Source organism: Chironomus tepperi, unplaced genomic scaffold, assembly GCF_022539635.2.
Source record: "Chironomus tepperi strain 1889 unplaced genomic scaffold, CSIRO-AGI_Ctep_v1 contig_161, whole genome shotgun sequence".
Classification (NCBI taxonomy): domain Eukaryota; kingdom Metazoa; phylum Arthropoda; class Insecta; order Diptera; family Chironomidae; genus Chironomus; species Chironomus tepperi.
In genome coordinates this window covers 940,559-965,446 of record NW_027226283.1, presented here as the reverse complement: position 1 = coordinate 965,446, position 24,888 = coordinate 940,559, and the positions used below count along the sequence as shown (strand labels likewise).

The 24,888-nt window shown below is 31.6% G+C and overlaps 5 protein-coding genes across 5 annotated transcripts; 4 read left to right on the top strand and 1 right to left on the bottom strand.

Moving 5' to 3' along the window:
- Nucleotides 1-156: 156 nt before the first annotated feature.
- Nucleotides 157-3,564, top strand: LOC139088039 (polyubiquitin-C-like). The gene is made up of 2 exons (XM_070637043.1): nt 157-314; nt 759-3,564. The coding sequence occupies exon 2, from the start codon at nt 760-762 to the stop codon at nt 3,499-3,501; it is 2,742 nt and encodes a 913-aa protein (XP_070493144.1). The 5' UTR covers nt 157-314; nt 759; the 3' UTR covers nt 3,502-3,564.
- Nucleotides 3,565-4,202: 638 nt separating this feature from the next.
- Nucleotides 4,203-7,303, top strand: Letm1 (Leucine zipper and EF-hand containing transmembrane protein 1). Its single transcript, XM_070637044.1, has 5 exons — nt 4,203-4,380; nt 4,509-6,409; nt 6,472-6,576; nt 6,637-6,882; nt 6,956-7,303. The coding sequence occupies exons 1-5, from the start codon at nt 4,317-4,319 to the stop codon at nt 7,088-7,090; spliced, it is 2,451 nt and encodes an 816-aa protein (XP_070493145.1). The 5' UTR covers nt 4,203-4,316; the 3' UTR covers nt 7,091-7,303.
- LOC139088041 (putative fatty acyl-CoA reductase CG8306) lies at nt 7,173-9,887 on the bottom strand. The gene is made up of 8 exons (XM_070637045.1): nt 9,743-9,887; nt 9,189-9,252; nt 9,019-9,096; nt 8,822-8,957; nt 8,393-8,755; nt 8,244-8,330; nt 7,756-8,182; nt 7,173-7,700 (listed from the first exon to the last, which is right to left on the bottom strand). Exons 2-8 carry the CDS (start codon nt 9,225-9,227, stop codon nt 7,304-7,306), a joined length of 1,527 nt encoding a protein of 508 aa, XP_070493146.1. The 5' UTR covers nt 9,228-9,252; nt 9,743-9,887; the 3' UTR covers nt 7,173-7,303.
- A 263-nt stretch (nt 9,888-10,150) lies between these two features.
- Nucleotides 10,151-11,381, top strand: LOC139088202 (ubiquitin-conjugating enzyme E2 H-like). Its single transcript, XM_070637304.1, has 7 exons — nt 10,151-10,374; nt 10,438-10,481; nt 10,550-10,650; nt 10,711-10,774; nt 10,833-10,999; nt 11,060-11,128; nt 11,198-11,381. Exons 2-7 carry the CDS (start codon nt 10,453-10,455, stop codon nt 11,320-11,322), a joined length of 555 nt encoding a protein of 184 aa, XP_070493405.1. The 5' UTR covers nt 10,151-10,374; nt 10,438-10,452; the 3' UTR covers nt 11,323-11,381.
- Nucleotides 11,382-13,402: 2,021 nt separating this feature from the next.
- On the top strand, nt 13,403-18,381 carry fuss (SKI family transcriptional corepressor fussel). Its single transcript, XM_070637189.1, has 3 exons — nt 13,403-13,741; nt 15,048-16,556; nt 18,166-18,381. Exons 1-3 carry the CDS (start codon nt 13,403-13,405, stop codon nt 18,373-18,375), a joined length of 2,058 nt encoding a protein of 685 aa, XP_070493290.1. The 3' UTR covers nt 18,376-18,381.
- Nucleotides 18,382-24,888: the final 6,507 nt, after the last annotated feature.

Genomic DNA, 24,888 nt, shown 5'->3' with positions numbered 1-24,888 from the left:
TTTATTCATTTTTTTTTTCATTAACAAAGAGCTATAAGACAAATTATTTACTTTGAAATAAAAAAATTAGAGCAATCTGAAAATAACGACCAAAAAATATTTAAAAACTTTTAAACGGAAAAGTTTCAACGATAAAAACTGAACTTATCCATTCAGTATAAAACCAAGCAAACTTTTTCGATCTTCAAATATTCTCAATTTCAAAATTAATTAATAAAGTTATAAGTGTGAATAATCGTAATTAAATTACATCAGCCACTTTATAAGCTTTGAAAATTCCAACATTTACTGTGAAATTAATAAGAAAATATCAAGTAAGTACCAAAAATCTAATTTTTAAAATATCTATCAAAATAAATTTCGTCGTATTTGCAATTTTTCCTGATAATTTTTCTTTGTTTAAAAATTGCCTTCAATGTTATGTTTAAATAGGTCATATACTGATAAAAGTGATAAATAGACACCTTATTATCTTTTTGTTCCATATAAAATTCTATAAAGACCCAGAATATAGAAGAAATTTTACATAAAAAAATGAAAATTTAATTGCATTAAAATTCAAGATGGCTGCACTTATTCAGTCGAACTTTCGAGAACAAAGAAAAGTATAAGTTTTTCCTGGTTTATTAAATGAGTTCATCGATTTATTTCGTCATCACTTTTTTCAGTTCACAGATTTATGACCTCTTTTCTAAAAATATTTTTCAATATTAGTAATTCTAACAATTTCATAATTTTTTGTCATTTTTCAAAAATAGAATGCAAATTTTCGTTAAGACATTAACTGGAAAGACCATTACTTTGGAAGTTGAGCCTTCTGACACTATCGAAAATGTTAAGGCTAAAATCCAAGATAAGGAAGGAATTCCTCCAGACCAACAACGTTTGATCTTTGCTGGAAAGCAGTTGGAAGATGGTCGTACATTGAGTGACTACAACATCCAAAAGGAATCAACGTTACATTTGGTTCTTCGTCTTCGTGGAGGTATGCAAATCTTCGTCAAGACTTTGACAGGAAAGACAATTACATTGGAAGTTGAGCCATCAGATACTATTGAAAACGTTAAAGCTAAGATCCAAGACAAGGAAGGAATCCCACCAGACCAACAACGTTTGATCTTCGCTGGAAAGCAATTGGAAGATGGTCGTACATTGGGCGATTACAACATTCAAAAAGAATCTACATTGCATTTAGTTCTTCGTCTCAGAGGTGGAATGCAAATTTTCGTCAAGACTTTGACAGGAAAGACAATTACATTGGAAGTTGAGCCATCAGATACTATTGAAAACGTTAAAGCTAAGATCCAAGACAAGGAAGGAATCCCACCAGACCAACAACGTTTGATCTTCGCTGGAAAGCAATTGGAAGATGGTCGTACATTGGGCGATTACAACATTCAAAAAGAATCTACATTACATTTAGTTCTTCGTCTCAGAGGTGGAATGCAAATTTTCGTCAAGACTTTGACAGGAAAGACAATTACATTGGAAGTTGAGCCATCAGATACTATTGAAAACGTTAAAGCTAAGATCCAAGACAAGGAAGGAATCCCACCAGACCAACAGCGTTTGATCTTCGCTGGTAAGCAATTGGAAGACGGTCGAACATTATCTGATTACAACATTCAAAAGGAATCTACATTGCATTTGGTTCTTCGTCTTCGTGGAGGTATGCAAATCTTCGTCAAGACCTTGACTGGAAAAACCATCACATTGGAAGTTGAGCCATCAGACACTATCGAAAATGTTAAAGCCAAGATTCAAGACAAAGAAGGAATTCCACCAGATCAACAACGTTTGATTTTCGCTGGAAAGCAATTGGAAGATGGTCGTACATTGGGCGACTATAACATCCAAAAAGAATCAACATTGCATTTGGTTCTTCGTCTCCGTGGAGGTATGCAAATTTTCGTCAAGACCTTGACTGGAAAAACCATCACATTGGAAGTTGAACCATCAGACACTATCGAAAATGTTAAAGCCAAGATTCAAGACAAAGAAGGAATTCCACCAGACCAACAACGTTTGATCTTTGCTGGAAAGCAATTAGAAGACGGCCGAACATTGTCAGATTACAATATTCAGAAGGAATCTACATTGCATTTGGTTCTTCGTCTCAGAGGTGGTATGCAAATCTTCGTCAAGACCTTGACTGGAAAAACCATCACATTGGAAGTTGAGCCATCAGACACTATCGAAAATGTCAAGGCTAAGATCCAAGACAAAGAAGGAATTCCACCAGATCAACAGCGTTTAATTTTCGCTGGTAAGCAATTGGAAGATGGTCGTACATTGGGCGACTATAACATCCAAAAAGAATCAACATTGCATTTGGTTCTTCGTCTTCGTGGAGGTATGCAAATTTTCGTCAAGACCTTGACTGGAAAAACCATCACACTGGAAGTTGAGCCTTCCGACACAATTGAAAATGTTAAGGCTAAGATCCAAGACAAAGAAGGAATTCCACCAGATCAACAACGTTTGATTTTCGCTGGTAAACAATTGGAAGATGGCCGTACATTGGGCGACTATAACATCCAAAAAGAATCAACATTGCATTTGGTTCTTCGTCTCCGTGGAGGTATGCAAATTTTCGTCAAGACCTTGACTGGAAAAACCATCACACTGGAAGTTGAGCCTTCCGACACAATTGAAAATGTTAAGGCTAAGATCCAAGACAAGGAAGGAATCCCACCAGACCAACAGCGTTTGATCTTCGCTGGTAAGCAATTGGAAGACGGTCGAACATTATCTGATTACAACATTCAAAAGGAATCTACATTGCATTTGGTTCTTCGTCTTCGTGGAGGTATGCAAATCTTCGTCAAGACCTTGACTGGCAAAACTATCACATTGGAAGTTGAGCCATCGGACACTATCGAAAATGTTAAAGCCAAGATTCAAGACAAAGAAGGAATTCCACCAGATCAACAACGTTTGATTTTCGCTGGAAAGCAATTGGAAGATGGTCGTACATTGGGCGACTATAACATCCAAAAAGAATCAACATTGCATTTGGTTCTTCGTCTCCGTGGAGGTATGCAAATTTTCGTCAAGACCTTGACTGGCAAAACTATCACATTGGAAGTTGAGCCATCAGACACTATCGAAAATGTCAAGGCTAAGATCCAAGACAAAGAAGGAATTCCACCAGATCAACAACGTTTGATCTTTGCTGGAAAGCAATTAGAAGACGGCCGAACATTGTCAGATTACAATATTCAGAAGGAATCAACATTGCATTTAGTTCTTCGTCTCAGAGGTGGTATGCAAATCTTCGTCAAGACCTTGACTGGAAAAACCATCACATTGGAAGTTGAGCCTTCTGACACAATTGAAAATGTTAAGGCTAAAATCCAAGACAAAGAAGGAATTCCACCAGATCAACAACGTTTGATTTTCGCTGGTAAACAATTGGAAGATGGCCGTACATTGGGAGACTATAACATTCAGAAGGAATCGACATTGCATTTGGTTCTTCGTCTTCGTGGAGGAAATTAAATTTGAAAATGAGAATTAAATTTTGACTTTGATCAGAAATAAAGAACGATTTGATAAAGAAAATATTGTTGCTTTATTATTTATTATCCTTTCAGGCAATCATGTACTTACTTTTTTAACTTGATAAATTTACGTAATGAAATTTAGCCGTGAGCTAGATAAATTAAGTCGCTAATTATATGGAAGGTTCCGTAAAAAGTAACTGTACATTTTTAAATTTCCTAACGGATAAATTTTATTTAAATTTGCAATTTTAACGAAGATTTGATCGGTCTGATCCATTAAAAAATTCGTTTGTTTATTAAATTCGTACACTTAATTAAAGCATTTGCTTATTGTGAAGATTTCATTCAATCTCGAAATAATGTTATTTAATTACTCCTTCATGAATTGATTCGGTCAAAAAGAGTTAGTAATGTAAAATCGATTTAATAATTATTAGAAATCTTGCATCATTTACACCTGAAAACGAACAGTGTTCTCAAACTTTTTAATACGGGAAAAATTAAAATTTCTAAATAATTATTGTGACAAATTTTAAATTGAAATAATCTTCTTGAAACATCTAAATTAAAACTTTATTTTTTGTTAGTTAAAGTGAATTTAGGAAAAAAAAGTGAAAACACATTTTGGTATCGCGGAACATAGTTTGAGAATTACTGTATTCATAATATATTTGGCTCACGAAATTTTACAAAAATTTTAAGTTTCTTAATAAACTGATAATAATAAATCTTAGATAAACATTTTCGTGAATATACATGGAAGAATAGTATCTTATTCGATAAAACTAGGAATTCAAATTGTACATAAAGATGAGAGCTCTTTTAAATTGCCAAAAAAATTTGTTTATTATAAGGAAATATCAAGTATTTAATGGTAAGATTAATGAACTTTTTCATGTGTTTCTTTTCAATAACGTGTAATGATATTAATAGTATCAAAGTGTCCATGACCTTCTTTTTGTGATGTGCTATTCCAAGAAATCTAAATGTTGATATTTTTAGGAAAAAAATTGGCATTAAAATACGGAAATTTGCCTTTGTCATCGCAACAGCGCACATTTGCTTTTTGCAATCATACAAATTTTCACTATTTAATCGCTAGAAGATCGATATCGTCATCCAATATATTTTTTGAAAAATCTTCGTCCAAAATTGAAGATGTTGTCAAAACTTTAAAAGAAGCTGAAAAGGAAAAAACAACAACGGCAGCAACAGAATTAAAAGAACCACTAATTTCAAAAGTAGACATAACGTCGACAGACATACAATCGAAACAAGCATTAACTCCTGTGACACCTGATTCATCAGCTGTTGTAAAGAAGACAATATTACAAAAGATTTGGGCTGAATGTGTGCATTATTATCATGGATTCCGTTTATTATTCATAGACATTAATGTGTCTCGCAAGTTACTTTGGAAGGTACTTAATGGAGGAACCTTAACAAGACGAGAACATCGATTACTTATTCGAACAACTTCAGATCTTTTCCGTCTACTACCATTCTCTGTTTTTATTATTGTTCCTTTCATGGAATTATTATTGCCACTAGCAATTAAGCTTTTTCCCGGGATGCTGCCATCAACTTTTGAAAGTGCAACAGAAAAAGAAACTAAAATTAAACAAAATCTAAAAGTTAAAATAGAAATGGCGAAATTTTTACAGAAAACATTAGACGATATGACAGTCCAGCATAAAGGACATCGTTCGGAAGCAGCAAAACAGTTTTCGGAGTTCTTTCAACGTGTCCGTGATGATGGACTGAATATAACAAATGAGGAAATTATGAAATTCGCTAAATTATTTGAAGATGAAATAACATTGGATTCCTTAAGTAGACAACAATTGCTTGCATTATGTCGTGTCTTAGAAGTTAATACGATAGGTACTAATAATTTATTAAGATTTCAATTAAGAATGAAATTAAGAAGCTTGGCTGCTGATGATCGTATGATTCAAAAAGAAGGAATTGATTCGCTGACTTTGTCAGAATTGCAAATAGCTTGTCGAAATCGAGGAATGAGAGCATATGGAATGTCAGAAGAGAGATTAAGAAAACAGCTAATTGAATGGATTAATTTAAGTTTAAATGCAAAAGTTCCACCGTCTTTGTTGTTGTTATCACGAGCTTTAATGCTTCCAGAAAATGTTGAAGTTGGTGATAAATTGAAAGCAACATTAGCGACATTGCCTGAAACTATAGCAACTCAAACAAAAGCAAATATTGCTGAAAGAGAAGGTAAAATTGATAATAAAACGAAGATTGAAATTATTAAAGAAGAACAACGTAAAATCAAAGAGGAACAAGATGAAGAGAAGGAAGCACAGTTGGAGAAGAAAGCTACCGAAGATGTTTTACATGACAAAGCACCAATTTTAACTGATTCTGATGGTATTAAAACATTATCTCTTGATGAGATTTCCAATAAGGGTATAGAAACTATTAAGGTACAATTAGATGATAAAGTTCCTGCTGAGAAACCAAAGGACAAAGAGAAGGAGCTTACATCAGAAGATTTGAAGGTTTTAAGCGATGCATTGGGTTCGATAAGTCAGAACAAAAATCTTCTCCTTGAAAAGGAGGAAATAAAAGAAATCAAGGAAGAGATAGCTGAGTATGAAGAGGATGTTGAAGAACTTAAGCAAATGGTCGAGCAAAATAAGGATGAAAAACTTCAATTGAAGGAATCACGTGCTGCCAAACTTTTATTCAAAAAAGTTAATTCAATGATCAATAATCTGGATAAAGTGCTCGATGATTTAGAACAGAAGGAAAAAGAAATCAAAGATTTAATTGAGGAGCCTGTTGAAGTAACGGAAGCTGTTGATGCTGTGATTGAAGAGGAAGCTAAACGGAACAAAGAACTTGTAAGAATTGACGAAATGATGAATGCAATTCGAAAGGTATATGAGTAATATTAAATATCATATTTATGCTAATTAACTTATTGACGTATTTCTTTTAGATTCAAAAAGTTTCGGACGAGTCCGTTTTGCTTCAAATCGAGAAAATTTTAGGTCGTATTGATGACGATAGAGATGGATCAATCAGGGTAGAAGATGTTTTAAAAGTAAGCAGTTTTATGCGAGTTAATAAACTGCAATCGCAATAACATTATTTACATTCGTAGGTAATCGAAACAATAGGAAAGGAAAATGTAAATTTGAAGGAGAATCAATTAAATGAGATTTTGGATCTTATTGATAAGGAAGAAATACTTGAGACAGAAGAGAAAATCGTAAAGGCTTTAAAAAAGGAGCAGGATCAAAAACAAGCGCAAATTATCAAGGATAATGAAGAATTCACAGAGAGCGAGAAGAAGTTTGTTTTGCAAGATAAAGCAGAGGAGCTGAATGACCAAAAAGATGTGAAAAAGGTAAATGATAAAAGTTGATAATTAACAAATATTTGTCGAGAGCTAAAAAGTCTGCTTTTTGTTTGATTTAAAGAGTAATGATGTTGATGAGAAAATAAAAGAAGCAGTGAAGATGCAAAATGAGAAAATATTATCACAGGTAGATCCAACCAATACAACAAAGACTACAGCAAATTCAGAGAAAACAGACTCGTCAACGACAAAGTAAAAAAAAAAATAAGTGATACATTCTGTAAACTTATAGTGACGATGAACGATTGATACATTTGTCATGTAATTAAAATCCATGCTTACGAAAATATTAAATGTTATTCCCTTTATTATTATGATGTTTAATTTAAATCGAATCCAAAATGTAATGAATGCAATACCTAACACCTATTTTAAGGTATCCAAGACCTTAATAAAGTTACAAAAATGATTACAATAAGCCCAATATAAAGTACGATAAAGGAAGAGCAAGAATGCATTTCATCATAGGCACTCCGAGAATTGTAGCAACCAGTTTCCACACTCCACAATGAATGCTGACTTGAAGTAAAATATGTAAGATGAGTAAGATCTTGTGCTTCTTCTTGGCGGCAGGAAGGGTCTTGAGAGGTTCATTATTCAAATAAATGCGAACACCTTGAGCCAAATTTGTAAAGTAATCAACCCAATCTAATGGCATAACATCAAAATTGAACTTTTCTTGATCAACTGGTGACATAGTTTTCGACAGCAATTGTGTGTTCTTGTTATGAAATTTCCACTCAGTAAAAATGAAACGTTCGAGTAGCTTCAATGAATCCCAAACATTTGTGTGTAAACGAACCAAACTGCAATAAAAAATTTAATTAATTTTAGTTGAATCAATAATTTTGATAAGCTTACATTGGACGTCCACCAGCGATTCGAGTAACAAAGTCTAATATGTATGCCGGAATGAAGTGAATAAGAATAGCTGAGAGCTTAAATAAGAATAAACTTGGAGAGAATTTTAAGTAAGGATACCAAACTGCTGATTTTAGAGGGAACATAGTTAGAAGCTCATTAGTTTTTTCGCCGAGTATATCCCATTTGAATGGATTACAAGATGATGTAGTACAATGGAATATCGATAATTCGCCAGATTTCTTTTGGGCAACATGATATGCTGTAGCTATTACTTGATTTACTACCATATCAACCGGTATATAGTCATAAATAAGTTTTGGATCAACCGGCAAACGACGAATAACTCCTTTTGAAGCTCCCATAAGAAAACCTTGTGGTCCGTTTTTAGAGATTGTCCATCCTTTCACGGGTTCATTCCAACTAGCTGAATTTAATAATCATAAATTGTAATGACGCTTTTGTTGCATCACATATTTATTTATTACCTGTTATCATGGACGGACGAATAATTCCAGCATGTACAACGGAAGCGCATTTTGCAACTTCATGCTCGGCCAAGTGTTTTGTGAATGCTAAACAAAAAATAAATTTAATTTTAAAGATGTTCAGGTCAAAAGGGATTGCATGTCCTTACTGTAAGTATTTGGATGATCTTTGATTAAACCAGGTGTCATGAGATCCAGTTCAGCATCATTTTTAGACTTTACTATTTCGATCACTTTGTCAGCATCTTCTGGTTGAGGGTAAAGCTTTTCTTCGGTTTCTAACAAAAATGAGTTGACGTAAGCACTTGAAATATGCACCATTGAGTTGAGATTCTTAACTTGTTTGCACAATTCCATCACTTGTCTCGTTCCCAGCAAGTTAATCATAACTGTTGGTCTTAGTGCAGCTTGAAAATCAAGAGTTGCTGCTGAATGAATGACAATGTTGACATTGTTGACTAACAGTTCTCGATCACTTGCAGACAAACCAAGATTTTCTTCTCCGACGTCACCTATTATTAATTAATTGTTAAACATGCAATGTCATGCTTCTTTGAATAATTTTAATAGTCAAATACCTGATACGGCTATTAATTTTTGAAAAACATCAGGAGACTTTTCTTCTAACAATTTTGAAAATACTGCATTTTTTGTGATGTCTTGTAGACGTTCTTCAATAGACTTGCCTTTTTTAGGGCGGATTAACATATAAACCTAAGATTAAATAATCATTATTTATATAGTCCGAAACCTAATTAATTTAAAAAAAAATCACCTTTCCAACATCAGTTGATCGTAAAATTTTTTCGACAAGCGCTATTCCAACGAAGCCAGTTCCGCCCGTAATGAACACCTAACACGAAGAAGATATGGAAATTATTTACAGTTATTTCTACCAATTTAATAAGAAAATGAATTGATAGCTATGCTGTATCTTATGCTTACATTTTTATTTCGATAGAAATCTGCAACATTTGAAGTCATTGCTGATAATATGATTGATTTAAATCTGAATTAAAGAAATGGAACAGCTTAATCAAATGCAATTTAAATATATAAAATAAATGAACGTGCGAAGATAGCAATTAATGGACGATAAATGTTGAATTAATCATTACACTGTCAATAACTATTATATAATATTTAAAGCACTTGTCTTTCTTGTATGGGCATAAATCTCTTATTAAGTTATCATTGTACATAATCCAATAAGTCGTAATACTATTTACGCTGATTAATGTTTAATTTTTTGCTATTACAAACCTGCTTTAAAAATTTATAAATGACGCAAATCAACTTCTTAAATTTAACATTCTATTGTACTAAGAACTCTGACTAAAGGTCAGTTCTTCTTAAAACTGATCTGTAAAACTTATTATTCAGCAATTTTTAACAGTTATCTTCTTGTATGCTTCACTTTCCACTAAATTCATCAGTTATCAACATTAAATGCAATTTTTTACCATTATTAAAAGCAAAAATGTTATAAATTATCTTACCGGATTAATTACCAAGCAGTTACTCACTACAGCACACAACAATTGAAGAAAAATACGTGAATGAAAGAATGCGAAACGAAACTCAACATATAACGAAGGGATTGTAAGAGTTTCTGAGAATTTTTTTTAAGACTTTGAATCTCCCGCACAAATGTACATACTTTTTCGTAGTAATGTGCTGCATATCTCTGAATTTTGTCAATTTGGTTCTTGTATGAATTCTACTATTTATCAGCTCTTGGATCTTAGGAACATAAACTTTAAATTAATTTTTCCTAAAACTCTTTGAAGATCCTCCAGTATTTAATGATTTTTATGGATATGAAGTTTGAAAATGTTCAAAAGACACGAAAAAAATGCGCTTTAGGTACGAATTTTATTGAAAGTAAAATTTAACGAAGCAATCAAGTTTCGTTGAGATTTTTTTACGTTTTTCTAAATAAATAGAGAAGAAAGGAATTATTAGAGGGAATTTATATATTTTATCAAAATTAGACATTCTGGAAGTTAATCTAATTTAAAATTGTGCAAAATACTTTGGTATATAAAGTAGATTTGCATTATCATCATCCATTGACAAATTTTCAAGCAGAAAAAGGAACAAATTTTGTTAAAGACAAACAATTAAAAAAGTAATTTTCTTTGCATTAGTTTGTGATAAGAAGTTGAAAACTTACAGTTGCTCTATTTTTTAGCAATAAAATACAAAAATGTCTAGTCCATCACAAGGAAAACGAAGGTACTTTCGAAAAATTTAATGATCAAAGTTTAATAGATAATTTATTGTCAATTTGTTGCAATTTACAGAATGGACACTGATGTTATAAAGCTTATAGAAAGCAAACATGAAGTCACGCTCCTTGGATCTAATTTAAATGAGTTCTGTGTCAAATTTTATGGCCCAAGAGGTGATTCATAATATTTTTCTGACTTACCTAATTTATATTTATGGTTTTTTTTACTGATAGGCACTCCATATGAATCTGGAATCTGGAAAGTTCGAGTGCATCTTCCAGAACATTATCCTTTCAAGTAGTATTCAATGTGTATAACTCATTCTATATAAATTAACACAAATTATCAATTCCAGATCTCCTAGCATTGGCTTTATGAATAAAATTTATCATCCGAATATTGATGAAGTGTCAGGGACAGTATGTTTGGATGTTATTAATCAAGCTTGGACAGCATTGTATGATTTATCAAATATTTTCGAATCATTTCTTCCGCAACTATTGACCTACCCAAATCCAATTGGTAAGTCATAGATTAACATATCAAGTAGCTTGATTTTGTATTCTTTAAAATTCATTTTAGATCCATTAAATGGAGATGCTGCAGCTTTATATCTTCACAAACCTGACGAATACAAGAAGAAAGTTCTTGGTATGACATTGACTTTATAAATTATGGCTTACTTGTAATATTAATATGAAACTATATTTTATGTTACAGACTACGTTAAACGGTTTGCAACAGAAGAAGCACTTCGGGATACTGAAAAGAATGACCAGAGTTCAGAAGATGAGAGCAGCATGAGTGATTTCAGTGAAGACGAGACAAAAGATATGGAGTTATAACACTTTTTCATTGTATATTTGTTTTAATTAAGTAAAATATTAAGAGTTTATAAAAATAAGTGAAATTTATTTATTCCTTTTATTCATTCAAAATTTATTGTGTGTTCTGAATAACAATTAAAAATTGTGCAGATTGTGCCATTCATTCGAATTAGTTAAATATTTAAATTTCAATACTCGTAATTTTATTATATATAATTCCAGAAAAATTTATTCCATTAAATTTAAATTAATTTTTTCAAAATCAGTTTTTACCTACCTAATTTAAATACCTCTCGGGTACATAAAAACGGCCAAGGATGAGGTCCTCTATGCTATGATGCCAGTCCTCAAATTTTTTGGATTTGTCATGAATCGCATGCTGTGTGTGATTTCGGCCGAGACTTTCGGCACAGCACCAAGTTGAAATGAAAATGAAATGAAATAAAGTTGGGCTGCGGCGTGAAAAAGTTTGAACAACACTGCTTAAAGGGATCATTCACTTTCAAGGAGTGGGGAATGGCAATTTAATAACAGATTAAGAGAGGGATAGGGGCAAAAAAATCATTTTCTCGTAAACTAATAAGTGATCCTTAGGAAGTGGTTGAACCTTTTGTTTTTTTCGACTCTAGACAATTTTCAACAAATCTGTTCAATATTGTATTGACCAGGCATTTTAGACATCCTTATCCTTATTCTTCATCTAAAATATTTTACAGACACTTGTTCTCTCCTTGACTGTTAATGTGACACACATGTGCATATTTGCAGTGTGCCCTGCACGAAGGTTACCCATCACTGCTTTAAGGTACTGTTTATACGGGATTTCGGGAGAAATGTTGGCAATTTTTGTTGGGTCAGGTTGAGTCTATAAAACCTAGCCATTTTAGAAAATTTTCTTTGTTTGGATGCATTTTGTTATATCTTACAATCTTAAAATATAGGCTCAAACCGACCAACGGTATTCCAAATTTTAAGATTTGAAGAAAAAATAAGAACACCCACAATAGTTAAAATTACACCCGTCGCCTTTTAAAATAAAACAAAAAATCAATTTTCTGAAGAATTTATTCATGAACATCAATCACAAGCAAAATTCTTTGAACCTTTATCATAATACTACTGGCTTTTTGTTCACAGTTACAGTAAGCACTTTAACATCTCATTTAATAAATCTGTACAAAGTCATGTCACATTCAATAGTTACCATAGGGACTTCCTAATTAAATTAAATACATCCACAAGTTTCCGAAAAAAAATCACTCTTGCTTCATACGTATGTCATATTAAATGGTAGAACCAGGAGATGGTTTTTTTTTGTACTTCATTAAATTTAATTTGTATAATTAATTGGTTTCACACGTTTTGGCATTTTTTTATGTTACTTATTGCCTTAAAAACAAACCATAATCATAGTATAATTGCCATTAAAGATTGTATCAAAACATTACGATTCAGGATAAAATAATAAATGATTGTAAGCACGTGTAAGAGATTATTTATTATTGACATGATGCTTTGAAATGCAGGCAATTATCGGAAATACATATTAGGATGTAACTTCCAATGCTCAATTACAAACTCTTTTATGTATACTTTTTAGACTTAGAGATTTTTCTTCCGATTATTTTCCGTCTACCCTTTTTGATTATGGATATTTTTGAAAATGATAATTTTTTTATGTTCATTAAAAAAGTTTACGTCTTTATTCTGTATGTTGGAAGTTTTCCTCGAGTAGGCGTGTGCGTTTTGTTGCAATGACTTCTTCCCATTGGTCTGGAATTTTCCAGTCCTCTATTTTCTAAAGAACAATGTTTGATTGATTTTTTTCTTCGTCCTTTATTCTCTGCAATGCTGTAGGTGTAGCTTTTAAATATGAGAAAGGAGGAGATTTTTTTTTATAAAGACTTTTCTTTCTGTTAACTAAAAATAATGATATTTTTATGCTGTTAAATAAAATCAAGATTTAGTTTGTTCTAGCAGTTCTTCAAAGTTAGATACTTATCAAGATTATTCAAAATTGATCGGTTTGAGTGAAAAACAAAAGATTTTTTTGGACACTTATATTTAAAAAAAAGGAACAGTTTAATTATTAAGTGTAATGGAAAATACAGTAACAAATCTTTTGGATACAAATGAAAAAAGGAACAACTTTAAACGTACAAATGATTCACCAATAATATCAAATAGCAATAGTAAAATATCTAATTTTAATGTTCGTTCAAGGACACCATCGAGTGATGAAGGATCTCATAAAGTCATATGTCCTAAACCTAATCAAGTTTCAAATGTTGTTTTATATGGAATACCAATAGTTTCTTTATTTATTGAAAATCAAGAACGTTTGTGTTTAGCACAGATTTCCAATACGCTATTGAAGCAATTTAGTTATAATGAAATCCACAATAGACGTGTAGCATTAGGAATTACTTGTGTACAGGTTGGTTACATTTAATAAATTAAAGTTATAAAAATTATGTGAGACATGCCTTTAGTGTACGGACTAAAATACCTAATGATTAATAAAGTGGAGAACAGTGAAGAGTTTAAGCAGTTTAGAAGAGGATGCATTATCTTTGAATTAATTAGAGTTAATGACGACTTACTCGAATTTAGACGCCTAAACTTCGATTAAAAAGTCATTTTAAAAGAACAATACCTAATACTAAATTTTAGTGGAAGAAGAATCTTAATTCTGTAATTTAGTTGTTAACTTCCAAACCAAGGACGCACCGTCGCCGATTTTTGAAAGAGATTTGTACAGTGAGAAATTTTGAGTATCTCCAAAAATTAATGATAACTTGGCATAGTTTGAAATTTTTGAAAATGAGTGCTATACATCTTATACCGAAAACGTCATTTATGACCAAAGACCATTAAATTATACGCGAATACATGTAACCTAAATTGTTAAAGAAATTAGCAGGCCAAAACCATATTTGTTTCACAAAGCTTGTTTAGAACTTATTGAAATTTGTATGAAATGTTAAACTTCACAAGTGTCAGCAGAAAAATATCAATGCAAATTAAAATCGGTTTATAGCGAACTCACATCTTGCTCACATCAATCCTACCTAATTTTATATTTTGAAAAATTAAAAAAATTAATTTGTGATTACTTATTTCAAGTTGATCTTGAAAATCGACGGAAATTTAAAATCTACTTCAATGAGAATTAAACCGTTTGCAAGGCTTCGTACAACATCAATTAAAGATTGTTTCAAATGCCGATTAAAGTTGTTATTTCTTTAAAAAGTAAAAATAATAACATAAATTAATTAAAAGGGGATTCTAAAGCTTATTGAGTGTTATTATGTTGACAGCCAACAGAAAGCCTTCAAAAAATATTATTCTTTTCTTTATATCTATGCAATAAATAGGGAACAATAAATTCCACAAATATTACCCCTAAATTACTATGAATAGTTTCTAATGACGTGATTTAAATATCCATATTTTACTAGTTCAGTGATGGTTAACGGCACACTAGTGTGCAGCCAGAAAAAGTAGAAAATGCCAAAAACCGTATGCTGTGTACGATTTCGAACTTTCCGCCAAGGTGTGTCGAGAAAAATAAAAGATGTAGTTAAGAGTTTGCTCCACACTTCTAATGTCTATCGACTCTCTTCAGATTGTTAGAAGACATATTCTCATTAGGTCTATTAAGTTCAATTATTATACTTTAACAGCATACTTGTCATGCTCAATTTCTAATAAAATGTTTTATTTAAATCATCTTATAACAGTGCACACCCGTGCAATTGGAAATTCTAAGAAGAGCAGGAGCAATGCCAGTTTCGTCAAGAAGATGTGGAATGATAACAAGAAGGGAAGCTGAAAGACTATGCAAATCATTTCTTGGTGATAATTCTCCTCCACGTTTACCAGATGATTTTTCCTTTTTGGTGTATCATGAGTGTGCTTTCGGATGTCGTGGTGCTTTCTTGCCATCACGCTACAATTCGTCACGAGCAAAATGTATTAAATGCACTTACTGTGGATTATTCTTCTCTCCAAACAAATTTATTTTTCATTCACATCGAATATCACAAAATGACAAATATGTTCAACCAGATGCTGCAAATTTCAATTCCTGGCGACGGCATTTAAAATTGTCAGGATCACCTGCGGATAACATTGCTTATGCTTGGGAAGATGTTAAAGCTATGTTCAATGGTGGAACAAGAAAGCGATTAATATCACCAAGCTCATCAAATCATGGACAACAAAGCAATCCAAAAACGGACATCTCTCGAAAATCTAAAGACATGCAGAACTATAGTCCACAATTCCCAGCAAGATCATCAGCACCACCAATACAACAAATTGTTAGTCAAGCTGCACCAATTGATCCACCTGTTAACAATCAACCATTAAATGAAGCAGTATCTCCAATTAAAGCAACAGCTAATTCAACACCAGGATTCCATCAAGATCTCCCATTCTCATTGTCACATTATGTATGGCATTATCAACAGCAATCTCAATCAATTTCCTTAAATACTCCATCAAATCCAAATAAAGGAAATAATTTCCAATTTCCAACTCTCAACTGGATAAAACAACAACCATCAACCCTTCCACCATCATTCCTCTTTAAACCAAATGGCACTTCAATTGCACCAATAAATGCATTATCAAAGGATGAAAAGCCACCCTCAACTTTTAATCATTTTCATTCGGCTGCATTTAAACCCGTAATCAATATGAGATTATCAAATGATGAAAGTAATGTTTCAATTTCAGCACTAAATCACAATCATTCGCCTACCTCTTCAACAAATCAAAGTGATGATGAGAGATTAACACCAGCAAAAAAGTTTTTGAATCATATTAAATATGGCAAAGAAAAGGAGAGTGATATAAATACTAATGAGAATATTATGCATGAAGATGTGAAACAGTATGACCAAAGTGTCGAGTATGATTCCAAAAATGATTCACAAACGGATGATGAAAATGAAATGGTTGACATAGAATCCACAGAGGACGATGTTAATATTTTAAATCTTCAATCATTTCATTCAAACAAGTCCGAAAAGGATGATGATGATGATGATGAAGAGGAGATAGAGGTTGATGAGAAGGTTGAAAAAATTGAGAATAACAACACCACACCATACAAGATGAAGAGTTCAATAAATTCATTAACTGATATCACATCCAACATTGAAATGCAAGAAAATTACTTTATTAAGAAGCACTATGTGAACTTTTCAAATATGAACGAGAAGGAATGGCAATTGAAAAAGGAGGTGAATATTGAACCAATTTATTTTGTTTGAACTAAATGCTTGTGCTTGTAATGATTTGATGATACCTTCTCGAGCAACACAAATGAAGAAGACTCCGTCACGGAACTTTAAAGTTAAAGTTCCTAATTTTGACAGCTAAATTAAGGCGGCTTCCATTATTTGTTAATAAAAGTCGTTTAGCGTAGCCTCAAAATTTCCGTGGAGCAGCCTTCTTCTAATGTAGTAGTACGAAGATTCTATCTCTCACAGCAATTTGGTGTAAATGAACGGAGCTCGAAGTTGACTCGGAATTTGTATGAAGTCTTTTCTATACAAAATCGGATACAACTTCAAGGTATAAAATTGAAAGAAATTGACAGAAGAATTTTCAAAATTTGGCCATTGACGTCATCAAATTCAGATTAATTCCGGCCTGTTTTCCTCACAAATTCGTTCAAAACTGCGTGTGTGGATATGTGCCTAGAAAACGAATTTTCAAAGTGCCAGACATTTTATATATTTTTAACTGCTGCTGGTTTGTGCGTACAGTTAAACCTACACAATTCGTCGTTGTACAGCTTTCTTTATAAAAAGAATCTCGAGTTCAGAATTAAAGACTGTTACTTTATTATTAAGATTTGAAATGATTCATTATCTGAAATGAACACGAGGTGAAAAAGTCGCAAAATATTGTCCCCAGGTCAACGTGACTCTATCGTGGGATCGGATTTTACCGAATCTGTTCCAGAGCCTGGCCTGGCTACACTATATTCCGAATTTTTCCACAACACGTGCCTTTCGGATTATATCTTCGAAATTAATAAAATATTCGCAATTCTAGATCTTGAAACTCTTTGAGAAAAGTAAGCATAAAATAATCATATCAAAAATGATAAAAATTGATGCAAACAGACAACCTTTTAATGGAAGAAATCTAACAGTAGTGTGGGCGCAGAAGAGTAACTTAAAATTTTTTCTCGTAAGGTTTTTACCATGTTTTTACGTTTTTGTAAGAACGAGTAAAATGGGTCGGTTTGGGGACATATAGGGGTTTCCCGAGAAAATCTCCAATTGACGAAGTGAGTTCTGCTTCCAAAAATTACCTCAATTTGTAATTCATTAAAGGAACAAATAAATTCTCCAACTTTCAATCTTCCTTGTTTTTAAACAATAAAATTTTCGGTTCCGCCGCTTGGTTTTTAATGTTGAGAAAAGAAGAGTATGTCTTACAGACATTTCAAATGAGTAAATGTTGCAACGTTGATTTATAAAACCCGTAAAAACCTCAAATAAAATCAAGAGAAATGTCTGAATATTCAAATTTAAATGGGAATTGAATGACTTAAATTTTAAGGATTATTTTGGTATTTAAATGTCTAAATAAGAAAGAAAGCAATCTGGTAGAGATAATTAGACTATAACAAGCTATCAGATTGCAAGAATATATGTGAATTCATGTCACGTAAAAATGGTTTCAAAATGATATATTTAATGTAATTTCTTTCAATTTGTTCGTAGCTGTTTGTAGTCAAAATGAGGCACGATTTTTCTCAATCGTTTTTGTTAACTTAGAAATGGATCTCATGAGAATTGTATTTTTTATTCCTTCTTTTCTTTATTTTTTTCACAGTCCAATAGACATAATTCACCCTCAAATCACGTTCATAAGGCCTATACAACTCCTGCCAAAACTGATGGATGTAAACTCTGGTCTGTTGCAAAGTTATCATTGGAATGTGGTAATAATATTTGTGATGACACCTTAAGATCATCTCTTTATAAACGATTGAAAACATTTCAACAAGTCGATACAGCAAATGGCTCGTCAACATACAATTAAAATAATCCCTACCTGCTCTAAATGGAAGGTTCTTGTTTAAGATCATCGATTTAATTATGCAATATGTATATTGTTTGAGAATTATTATATATATACAAGATATTTTTACTTAATACTACTCTATCATTAGATTAGATGAGAAGAAGCTTTAACTTTTTATCCTACTTTAGGTACTTCTTTTCTACAAAAGATTTTTGCAATTAGAAAAAGGAAAATTTGTGTGAATATTTTGCTTTAACAAGTCTTTCCCGATCAGCACAAGTTATTTATGGCAGTCAAGTGGTTGCTATATGTCGTCCTAGTGGCAATTTTTATGTTAACTACCGTAAAAATTGGCACTTGGATCTCATCTGGTTGCCATGAGAAATTTGTGTTTATCGGGTCTTTTTGGTTATTTGGGTACGGAAGAAATTATAAACATAAATCTGTTATCTTTTATTGTTTAACACAATCATAATGTACATATATAACATTGCAATAAAGGAAAAATAAACCCTCATTTGTTAGTAACCCCTCTCTGAAGTTAATCGAAAATGCCAACAATACTCACAATAATAAATATATACAGTTAGTAAGTATTATCGTATTATTTCAATTTTGTTATTTCATGAAAATGCGTAACAAGTTACTTGTCATTTAATTTTCAATTGAAAATGAAGTGCACGAGGAATGGATGGAGGAAATGGTAAAAAATAAATAATGAAGAAAAGGAAGATTAAAATAATTGTTAAAGATGTAAACAACTTAATCGGATCTAATCCACTTTTAATTTTAATTGAATCCTGAAATGAAGTTATTTGGATTTCTTCTTATTCTTCAACTTCCTCCACCCCACTCATTCGGTAAATTCCATTTTTTAAACAGCTCAACAATTTATATTTTTTTTGTTCGCTTTCTAGGTCATTAATAATTAATTTCTACAAGGAAACAAGTGGAATAAAAATCGTCTATGAGTTTCAATAATTAAAGTAATTAAATGAGTAAATAACAACATATTTGTTGAAATAATTACATAAAGGATTAATGAAGTCATGACGCATTTAATGTTAAACTCAATTTTCTAAAAGGGAAAATTAAAATTTTATTGATTTTGTAATTTAACAGCCAGCGGAAAGCTTATTGTTATTACTCAAATACGATTGTTTTACCTCCTATTTTTTGTCGAACCTGCTGAAAATCATGATTTCAATTCATACACTTTACATAATTACTATTAGTCATTTCTAATTATCGAGATAGTTGTAATTGTCATCACAGGAAGCACTTCATAAAGTTATTTACCAATTATATAGCAAGGATGAAGGAAAATGTGAACATCAAATTAAATTATTCCGATCTGGTCCGCAAATTGGATTGTTAAATCTGAGTCAATACAATGGCATCATGCATGCCCGGCGGCAAAAAAGCATATGTCACAATAAAATTTATTTGATCAATAGAAAGGGATTGGTCTATGAATTGTTTTTAATTCATAAAGTAGATTCAACTAGTTGATTTAAATCCTTAATTCTCAAAATTGAAATTTTTATCAAAATATTTGAACGTCCTTTCGGACTTCTAGCTTGCTTCTTATAGATATTTGAATTAATCGTTAGCTCCCTGATTTCACATTTTTAGTGGATCAATTTTTCTAGAAATTTAGGGGTAGTTTTGAAAGTGCAAATTCTAAATTGGCTATTACTGATAAGAGGCCGTTCTCTTATTACGTTTAGGAGGGAAAGGGTAATTTCCAGCAGTCCATAATTAGTTAGAATTAGTTTTTTTTTATTAAGCAAATCTTAACTAATAGGGACTTTATTATTGACGGCAGCATTATTAAGGAAAACAATCGTAAATATATATGACCAAGTTAGCTGACTAGCCGTAAAGGGGATGGTAAATAAAATAAGCAACATGCCCCTTGTTCATCAGGGTTATTAAATTTAATTCACGAATTATGCATGCGGTTGCTCACAAGGTCATTTATGAACGTATGCAGAACGTGTAAGGAATAATTTCGATTTTTTTAACCAGCTATCATAAATAATTAAGAATATTTAAGAAATTATATTTTATTAGAATAATCCCCACAAAGCATTTCGGGCGACAGAAATGAAGAAGGCTCGGATAAACCTCTTTTATTAATATCAAATGAAAGCCTCCGTTGGCTATCCATACGGCTGCCAAAAATAGGCGGTTTACAATTGGTGTTAATTCACTTGTATTGCTCGGGTATGTCTTATTCAGCCCACTCTAATTAAATTAACACTTCCTTTAACTCGTTTGTATAAACTACCGATATTCGTACGTCAGTAAATTGATAGTTATATTCCTTAACTGTTTGCGAAAGCACCCCTAGATTTTCGGGAATTATAAACAATATTGAATTTCCACCTTCAGAGTTGAATTTTTTGTGAATTTAATATTTTGGAGTGGAATAGGAAGCTTTTGGTCGTTCATATGTCTACTTCATGCAAAGAAACTGTTGACAGAGACAGTATTGCATTTACTTATTTACCTACTTCGCTGACTATACAAATCAGCTGTGATCTATGGCCTCTCTCAGTTGACGTCTAAAACTGGCTCTATCGTTGGCAGCCCTTTGTCAATAATAAATACCAATATTGCATTTTGTATTGGAAATCAGTAAGTTGAATCCAGTAATAGGAGTCAGCAGTTTCCCGCGGCATCACAATTGATCTGTACGGCCAACGAAGTAATTAAGTAAATATGTCTAGCCACAGGTATTACAAGTCAAATGTCAGGTTTATAATTAGACATACGATCGACTAATCCCAGCCTGTTTAACTCGGGATCAATTTAAGTTACGGCGCCAAAATTAAAGGACTTCATTACCCATCGTGATGAAAATTCCCTTGAAAATTCATTAAGTAAAGCGGTGTGCGGCTAATGAAACAAATCAAATTCATTAATTAAGTGGACAATTGAAATTACATACATACCGTAATCTTTATTTGTAATTATTGCTCTTATCATTACTGATTGATCAATCAACTACTCAAACAGCCCGTGAACTTAATTAATCGACTAAAATTCCACTTTAATGAAAATAGCCTCTACCTTCCCTCATAATTTTCATATTTTCATTGCTTGCCTTTCAATTTAATTACAATAAATGCATTGTTGCAATCGATAATATACATGACTTGTTGAAAGTCACACTTGAAACATTCGCCTTTATTTGTTTTATGAGCGTGTTGAAATTATTTCACGCATACTTTATTTACTTCATCAAAAATATTATTTTTAATGAAATAAAAAGGAACTGAGCATACATACATACATACCTATAAAAGAAATTGAATGAGTTTTTTTATTTTTTCATGCAATTTTCTCTAAATTAAGTCATATTAAATGGAAAAAGGTACAATAACTCACCAATAAAAGTGAATTGTGCTTTATTTCCAGTGGAAAGGAAGTGGGCGTTTCCATTTTACTTCCAATCTACTCTCGCTTTGCTTTCAATTTCTCTTTCAGTTAGTTAAAATAATTGAATTTTGTTTCATTTTTTGTTACACAAAATGTGATTAATTTTTGTTCTTATTTCGTCCTTATATTTACGAAGCACGTAAAATATGTATATCTAAATTAATATATACCTAACTCATAATAAAAACACGTTCACACAATTGAATTGAATTATGTTCGTGCCAATAAGCTGAAAAATTAATAAATTTGACTGTATTTTATACAAAATCAATTAACTTTTCTAAAATTAATACAATCATTCGAATGCTTTTTGGTGGACGCGGATGATGGATTAAGGGGTTGGTCCTTAATATTAGGGGTCGCTATTTTAAAGTAATCTAAAAAATCATTTTGAAATAAAATGACATGCACATCATTTAAGGTCAATATATGAACTTTCTATAAGAGGGCATGTGTGACAATTGATCTGTATGGTTTGAGATACAAGTAAGCATTGAACTCGGGTGTATTTGATTAAATGACTAGTAGAACAGGTTGTGATTAGCCGACCATACGACGTGGCGTCTTACATAAGTGTCTTATTTATAACTAGACATACAGTCGAATAATCGCATCCTGTTGCACTTAGGGTTGTAGTTCAAAGACTAGATTCAACAGCTACAACTAGAAAACATTATGTCCTGGACGTATCATTTCCCTACTAGACAACGAATGATGAAGAAAGTGTGTAAAAAAATTTAAATTTTTAATTTATTGTGAATTTCATCTGTTTTAGGAAGGAGAGAATCCCTCGAGAGACTCGCTGAACTTTAACTACTTGTAATTTGTATTCAAATTACATTGTGAATCTCTTTGACATTTAACAGTAATGATTATATGCAAGTAAATTATTTTCTCGTCACAATGACTGACTTTTTATTTTGTCATTCAACTTTATGCCTACATAGGATCATTTGTGAGATTGAATCAATTTAAAATTTATATAGACTTCCTAAAATAATCCTAATACACTGCACATACTAAGTAGATATTTTTTTTTAAGATCCTCAGATATTTTTTTTATTGAGGCTGATTCTAAATTTAAATCACAATTGTGCTCACTTGAGCATGAAAAGGCATGTGGATTCACATTAATTCAATTTATTTTCGAGTATGGGATTTTCTCATGGGATTTGTTTATTTATTGCAATAACTACACTTGTCATTATACATTTTTGCAAACATGACAAAATTGATTTTTGCATTATTGAATAAATTTAATTATAGTGAAAATAATCGGTTAAGCATCTAATTAGAAACACTTTCATTTTGTAATTACGACATAATTAACGGTTTCTTTGAAAATGCACAACTACTTCCCAAAAAAATCTCTTCTTAATATTCTCTTTTGAGTTTTAAGATGGATTTCTTGAATTAAACAACTTTTAATGAATAAAGTTGGAATAAAGTATGAAACTATAGAATCACTTTGAAGTGAATATTTGATGCAATCGGATTTTCTATAGAAAATGCCTTAAGTATGCTTAAATAAACAAATGTTGCAAATTTTCAAGAATACCACAAAATAAGATGATGATATTAGAATACCGTAGGGAAACCTGTCCCTTATTGATTTTATCTGAGAATAAAAATGAAACGACCTGGATGATATTGATCTCTTTTGAAGCATTCAAACGATTGGGTCAATCATTGTGTAATTTGGATGACATGGGTTGAGGATACATAAATGTGTCAAAATTAAGGAATTGATGATTTAAGATTTATTTATACTTACTTGATAATAAGTATCCATAAAATGAGATCTAATTGAAATTTGATAATCACTGCTGGTTTTTAATTTGAAAATTTTCACTTATTAATTACTTGGTGCTATCCATAAATGACGTAAACATTTGTTATATTGCGTAATTTAACGTTCATTTGAATTTTGAATAATATTTATTGTACATAGTTGAAGACCCTTTTTCATACAAAAGTTTAGTCTTTTTTTGAACTCCAAAGAATAAAAATCATTGTGAAATTAAAAAATCCATAAGGAAGTCGTGTTAATTAATCTACAAATATCTCAATTACAAAAAGTCTTTAATCATAGTGTAATTAGCTTAAATGTCTAATATCTAGAATCTAGAAGATTATCGGAATATTTACATTCTCATACCATCTATCTAATATCTAGTTCTAACATTATAGCATGACTTTAACTTCTAAAATTGATAAGAATTTCAACTAACTACAGATATTCTTTGAAATGTGAAGGGATTATTAAGAGATTTAAAATTTTAACTAAACCTTAAAAAATTCTTAAAATATTTGTAGTGTAAGTTGATGCTTACAAATAATAGGTAGGTGTCCTACTTCCTGAGAAGTATGATAAGAGCCGAAAATAATCAATTTCTTAGAAATCTTTCAACACTTTGTTACTTCCTCAGTCGTAAATTTACAAAGAAGCCATTTAAATGTATTTGTGAATATATAAAGAAGCAACAACAAACTACTTGGTATTTAGTGCCAAATTAGTTTTAGAATAGCATAGACATGCATTCAACTTTAAGTTTTTTAGTTTTCTATTTTTTTCTACATACATTATATTGTGAGGAACTGCCTGTGAAATATGTGAGTTTAAGAACAGTTGGCAGTTCAGGAAGACCATTATTATCGCAGCCAAATTTTCGGAATTATAATGGACCAATAATTCTCAAAAGAGACATTCCCAATAATGTTATATTGATCCAAAGCGACGCCAAACGATTGCCATCAATAAAAACTGCAAGTCTGGATGAATTTTATAACACAAAGGAATTTAATGATTTATTAAAGAAATTGAAATTGAACATAGAGAAAGATAAGCTCCCAGACATAAGAGAAGTTGTATCATTTCTTGGTACAACCAATAGTGAGGATACATATGAGGAAATACGTGATTTTGCTAGTACTGAGGATGGATTGGATATGATAAAAAGTTATTTTGAACAAAATTCAGCAAGCGATACACACCCAACGGCAAGCATGTTTCATTCAGATTCAGATTATAGAATAAATGCTGAAGGTAATGAAAATAGCTCGTGGTGGGATAAATTGATTAAA

Bases quoted from the DNA above. Each gene is read 5' to 3' on its own strand.
- LOC139088039 (XM_070637043.1), top strand. From the start codon at position 760: ATGCAAATTTTCGTTAAGACATTAACTGGAAAGACCATTACTTTGGAA.
- Letm1 (XM_070637044.1), top strand. From the start codon at position 4,317: ATGAGAGCTCTTTTAAATTGCCAAAAAAATTTGTTTATTATAAGGAAA. The intron at 4,381-4,508 runs GTAAGATTAATG...TGATATTTTTAG, and splicing joins GAAATATCAAGTATTTAATG to GAAAAAAATTGGCATTAAAA. The intron at 6,883-6,955 runs GTAAATGATAAA...TTTGATTTAAAG, and splicing joins ACCAAAAAGATGTGAAAAAG to AGTAATGATGTTGATGAGAA.
- LOC139088041 (XM_070637045.1), bottom strand. From the start codon at position 9,227: ATGACTTCAAATGTTGCAGATTTCTATCGAAATAAAAAT. The intron at 8,958-9,018 runs GTGATTTTTTTT...ATTTAATCTTAG, and splicing joins GATCAACTGATGTTGGAAAG to GTTTATATGTTAATCCGCCC. The intron at 8,756-8,821 runs GTATTTGACTAT...AATTAATAATAG, and splicing joins AAAATTAATAGCCGTATCAG to GTGACGTCGGAGAAGAAAAT.
- LOC139088202 (XM_070637304.1), top strand. From the start codon at position 10,453: ATGTCTAGTCCATCACAAGGAAAACGAAG. The intron at 10,775-10,832 runs GTAGTATTCAAT...TATCAATTCCAG, and splicing joins CCAGAACATTATCCTTTCAA to ATCTCCTAGCATTGGCTTTA. The intron at 11,129-11,197 runs GTATGACATTGA...TTTATGTTACAG, and splicing joins ATACAAGAAGAAAGTTCTTG to ACTACGTTAAACGGTTTGCA.
- fuss (XM_070637189.1), top strand. From the start codon at position 13,403: ATGGAAAATACAGTAACAAATCTTTTGGATACAAATGAAAAAAGGAAC. The intron at 13,742-15,047 runs GTTGGTTACATT...ATCTTATAACAG, and splicing joins TAGGAATTACTTGTGTACAG to TGCACACCCGTGCAATTGGA. The intron at 16,557-18,165 runs GTGAATATTGAA...TTTTTTTCACAG, and splicing joins AATGGCAATTGAAAAAGGAG to TCCAATAGACATAATTCACC.